The 4,913-nt window shown below is 38.0% G+C and overlaps 1 protein-coding gene across 4 annotated transcripts; it reads left to right on the forward strand.

Annotated features, from left to right (window-relative positions):
• Positions 1-4,070, forward strand: LOC131029096 (pentatricopeptide repeat-containing protein At4g30700). Of its 4 annotated transcripts, none has more exons than XM_057959499.1 (3): positions 1-2,461; positions 2,656-2,752; positions 2,928-4,070. In XM_057959499.1, the coding sequence occupies exon 1, from the start codon at positions 278-280 to the stop codon at positions 2,405-2,407; it is 2,130 nt and encodes a 709-aa protein (XP_057815482.1). In that variant the 5' UTR covers positions 1-277; the 3' UTR covers positions 2,408-2,461; positions 2,656-2,752; positions 2,928-4,070. The 4 variants fall into 4 exon arrangements, with proteins under 4 accessions (XP_057815482.1, XP_057815484.1, XP_057815483.1 ...); XM_057959501.1 differs by having other exon boundaries at positions 3,744-4,070; XM_057959500.1 differs by having other exon boundaries at positions 2,669-2,752.
• The last annotated feature ends 843 nt before the right edge of the window (positions 4,071-4,913 follow it).

Raw genomic sequence — 4,913 nt, forward strand, 5'->3', positions numbered from 1 at the left:
CTTACGCTTAGCAGGTAAAGACTGTTTCACTATAGGAGAGAATCCACCAACACTGACGATGATGAGATTCAAACTAAATATATGTTCTCCTTCCAAGAGTTGAGAAAACTGGAGATGCAGAACGCCTGACCAAGAAGTTTCAAGTTTCTCCCCTTATCACATAAAAAATAAAATAAAATTGCTTGGTACGATCGGGATTATTATCAATTTAGAATGGGAATATTATAAATATCTGTGCTGCAAATGGATTTGCTCAGATGATTTTGAATAATATAAAATGCCATCCACAGCCCATATCAGAGGACTGTGTAGAGAGGGTCGCTTGAAAGATGCGCTACACATTCTGTTTACTGCAAATAATACTTGTGTAGAATCTTCTGCGTATCTTCATCTATTGCAGGCTTGCATTGACAAGAAAGCCCTCGCAGAAGGTAAGCAAATCCATTCTCACATCAATGACAGGGGACATATATTTGCCAGAAACACATTTTTACAGAATGCGATTATCAACATGTACGACAAGTGTGGAAGTTTAGTGGATGCTCGCAACGTTTTTGAATTCATGAGTGAACCTGACGTCTTCTCATGGAATGTAATAATTGCAGCTTATAGGAAACATGGGTTTCCTCAGGAGGCATTCACTCTGTTTTACCAAATGCAGAGAACAGCTGTCCAGCCTGATCACTTCACGTTCTCCGCTATTCTCCCTGTATGTTCCAGTGTGGCTTCTCTAAAATATGGTTTGCAGATCCATGGAAGAATACTTAGATGTGGGTTTCAATCTAATGTTGTTGTAATGAGTACCCTGATGGACATGTATTCCAAATGTGGAAGCATGGATAATGCGCGTGAAGTGTTTGTAAAAATGCCTCAAAGAGATGTGGTGGCATGGAATGCAATCATAGCTGGATATGAGCAACATGGGCTTGTTGAAAATGCCTTGATGACTTTTAAGAAAATGCAGTTGACAGGCATAGAGCCGAACTCGGCAACCTTTGCCAGCGTCCTTCCAGTTTGTGCCAAAATGGGTGATTTGAAACTGACAATGGAGATCCACCAAATAATCATAAAAAGTGGGTTTTTAAGGGATGCTGTAGTTGTGACTTCCCTGATTGATACGTATGCAAAATGTGGAAACATACAGGAAGCGCACAGATTGTTCGACGATATGCCTGAACGAGATATGGTTTCATGGACTGCAATTATAGCAGGACATGTACATATTGGACTTGTTGATAAAGCCTTGGATATTTTTAAGCAAATGCAATCAGCAGGTGTAAAACCAGACACATCTACATTTGCTAGCATTCTGCCTGCTTGTGCCAAACTTGGAGCTTTGGAACAGGGGACGGAAATCCACCGAAAAGTTCTTGAAAGCGGCTTTTTGTCTGATATCATTGTGACTGCTCTTGTGGACATGTATGCAAAGTGTGGGAGTATAGAGAAGGCATTTGACTTGTTTGAGAAAATACATCATCCAAATGTAATCTCGTGGAACACAATTATTGCGGGGCATGCAATGCATGGCTATAGCAAGGATGCTCTTTCCCTCCTCGAGCAAATGAAACAGTCTAGTAGTAAGCTTGATCATGTAAGCTTTGTTTGTGTTTTATTTGCATGCAGTCATGCAGGTTTAGTCGAGGATGGCTGTAAATACTTTAGTCAAATGAGCAACTCTTATTGCATCATGCCCACTGTGGATCATTATGTCTGTATGGTTGACCTTCTTGGCCGTGCCGGCTATCTTGAGGAAACCCTAAACTTTATTATCAAAATGCCAATAACACCTGGTTTGGTTGTGTGGAAGTGTCTGCTTGGAGTTTGTAGATTACATAAGAATATATGTCTGGGAGTATTTGTGTCAAGACTCCTTTTTGAGATGGATCCTAAAAATGCCGAAGCTTATGTCCTTATCTCAAACATCTATGCAGAAGCAGGCATGTGGGGTGATGCTCAAAATGTAAGGAAATTGATGAAAGAAAGAGGAATTATAAAGAAACCTGGAAGTAGTTGGATTGAAGTCGATAAAATGATACATGCTTTTTGTGTTGGAGACAAGTCACACCCCCAAACAGAGGAGATTTATGCAATGTTGGAGAAATTATCTTTGGAGATGAAGGCGGCAGGGTATATACCAGATACAAGATCTGTGCTGAATGATCTCGAGAAAGAGGAGAAGGAGTTACTCATTTGCCACCATAGCGAGAAGTTAGCAATTGCATTTGGGTTGTTAAACACAGCCCCCGGAACAACTATTAGAGTTGTCAAGAATCTTCGAGTATGTGTTGACTGTCACACTACAACCAAGTTTATTTCCAAGATTGTCGCAAGAGAAATTGTTGTGAGAGATGCAAACCGCTTCCATCACTTCAAAAATGGACAATGTTCTTGTGGAGATTATTGGTGATGCTAAGTGAAGCAAGCCTCAAACACATCTGTGCACCATGCTGGACTTGCAGTGGTAAGAAGCAATAAGATTTTATTCAGTTTCTGAAAAAAAAAAATTCCTGATAGTCAAGAGTGCTAGACCTTGCTTTTGAATGACGAACTGGTATTGTATAGCATACATTACTTCCTACATTGATTGATGGAATATTTGATAAATTGCTATATTATTATTCCACGAGGGAGTCATGATATTGAACTATTTTCCAGGAACCATGCACAGCCCTGGACTGAAAAGCTGGATGAAGAAGTGAAAGAATTGGAAATGTGAAAGGCATGTTTACAATCAAAATGAAGATTGGATATGGTGAGGAGAGCATCTCTTGATGATATTTTACCCTAATTTTGTCATTTTTCACGGTTTTGATGTCTGGTTTAGGAGCCTAAATTAAGTACCGAATTATTTATGCAAATTTATAAATGCCCAGGTGGGTTTGGTGTAATTTACGGTCATGGATAACACTAATTTTTGTGGTGACCAGGTAAACTGTATTTACATTCAAATTTGATTATCAGAATTTCTCATTCCAGAGCATTGAGAAAGTACAGGAATTTATCTGGGGCTTTCAATGACCCCTTTATTAATTTATGTAAATCCGATTTACGTAATACAAACAAAGGCTGTAGTGCAGTTGTTGTCCCTGCCAATGGCTGCAAGAATGGTTTGTACCGGTAGTATGCTATCTTTAATGTATTGCTCTGGCATTAAACTTAGCTTGCCATTGTCTGATGTGTGAGCTCGGAGAAACTGAGCTTTGGATGCATTCCTCATTGAACCTCGTTGCATGTTGAGGAGAATAGAACAAGTCAAGTTCTATAATCATAAATAAAAGTCATCCATCGTTTAATTAATATCTAGGTCCTTCTAGATTGATTTTGCTTTCACAATGTCTTGCTTAACAGTGTGCATTATTGCAGTCAAGTTTCTCCATGCTGGAATCACTACTAGTGTCCCATTTCAAATGTGCAGCTGTGAGAGGAAGAGAGGAAATATAAGTTGGTCACAATCAAATGAACAGATTTTTTGAAGTGCGTTTGTCATGTGAATTAAGTTGAATTAACACGTGAGAGCAAGAGATAAAATAAGACCTTGATGCAATTGAACACATTCCAGACTCTTGCAGCTGTCATTTTTGTTCTCCTCCACTACCATGGGATGCGGTAGGCTGAAGGGGAACATTTAATGGATTATCTGACCCTGGGTATACAGCGCTGAAAGATTTGTATTTGCAGGTGCTCAGGTGATTTTTTGCAATTCAGCTTATCCAAACTCATTTTAATCTTTTGTGTGTTCGTAGGAACAGCAATGCGTGTACGTGTTTCTATTAAGAATGATCAACAGCAATGCATGCTTTTGTAGGATGTTAGCATCCTACAACTGTCAAAGACGTGTTCACTAAAACTTACCTGGCCACTGCAAAGGGTTAAGTGAACAAACTATTATATTGGGGAAGGACAAGCCATTAAGAAATTTGATGCTTTGCTTCTTAGTTTAACAGGAAGCATTCTTTGTAGTTATTGCACTTTTTATTGTTCATATTCAGGATCCGTGATGATCATATCACTCTCTTTAATATTTGTACTAGCTAGTTTGTATCGGACCATAACTATTTCACATGTTTATATTGGAGTTTTCTGTCAAGTTACTGTCCTAGCTACAGGTGGTAATGTAACATGGTTTCCTTAAAGATTATTGTGCATGTGAAGCTTTCAGAATATTCCTAGTATAAATTTCTCTTAGAGGAAGTATTTTGCCCTACCCTCAGGCCTCCCTCTCTTAGCTTATCTTGATTACAACTTAGAGTTATTTCACTATATTTAGCCTACCCTTCGTCTTCACTCTCTTAGCTTATCTATATTAGTATTTAAGAGTTATTTGGTTATGATTCTCAGTTTTTCACTGTCTTAGAGAAATCTGAACTTGAAACTAAACTTACTATATATCTGAAATCTAACATCTAAGATAAGAATATCAATATTTTCTGAAAATAGAGATTTGGATTGAAATAACCAATCTGAATTGAAAGGAAAATCTGAGTTGAAAATCGGAAGCAATGTAATACCTGAAATCTGAAACTGCTGGGAACTCAAACCTAAAACTTCTGAATTTAATATACATCTGAAACAAGTGAGATTGATATGAATCTGAAATCTAACAGCCTAGATGATCTGCATCATGAATTCAGGGGACAATACCTGGTGTACAACCTAAAGTATTGTGAATTTAACTCGAAAAGAGATGTATGGAGCTCCAAAAGGGTGCTTCATTATCTTTAACAGCCTAGATGATCTGAATTATGAATTCGGGGGACAATACCTGGTGTACAACCTGCAGTATTGTGAATTTTCAACAAACAATTTCAAAACAACAAACTCAAAAAGAGATGTATGCAGCTTCAAAAGGATGCTTCATTATCTTCAAAATCCAGTTTATACAATTTGGACAGAATTCCAAGTCATTACATCCT

This window comes from Cryptomeria japonica, chromosome 5 (assembly GCF_030272615.1).
Source record: "Cryptomeria japonica chromosome 5, Sugi_1.0, whole genome shotgun sequence".
Taxonomy (NCBI): Eukaryota; Viridiplantae; Streptophyta; class Pinopsida; order Cupressales; family Cupressaceae; genus Cryptomeria; species Cryptomeria japonica.

Coding starts and splice junctions, on each gene's coding strand:
- LOC131029096 (XM_057959499.1), top strand. CDS start 278: ATGCCATCCACAGCCCATATCAGAGGACTGTGTAGAGAGGGTCGCTTG.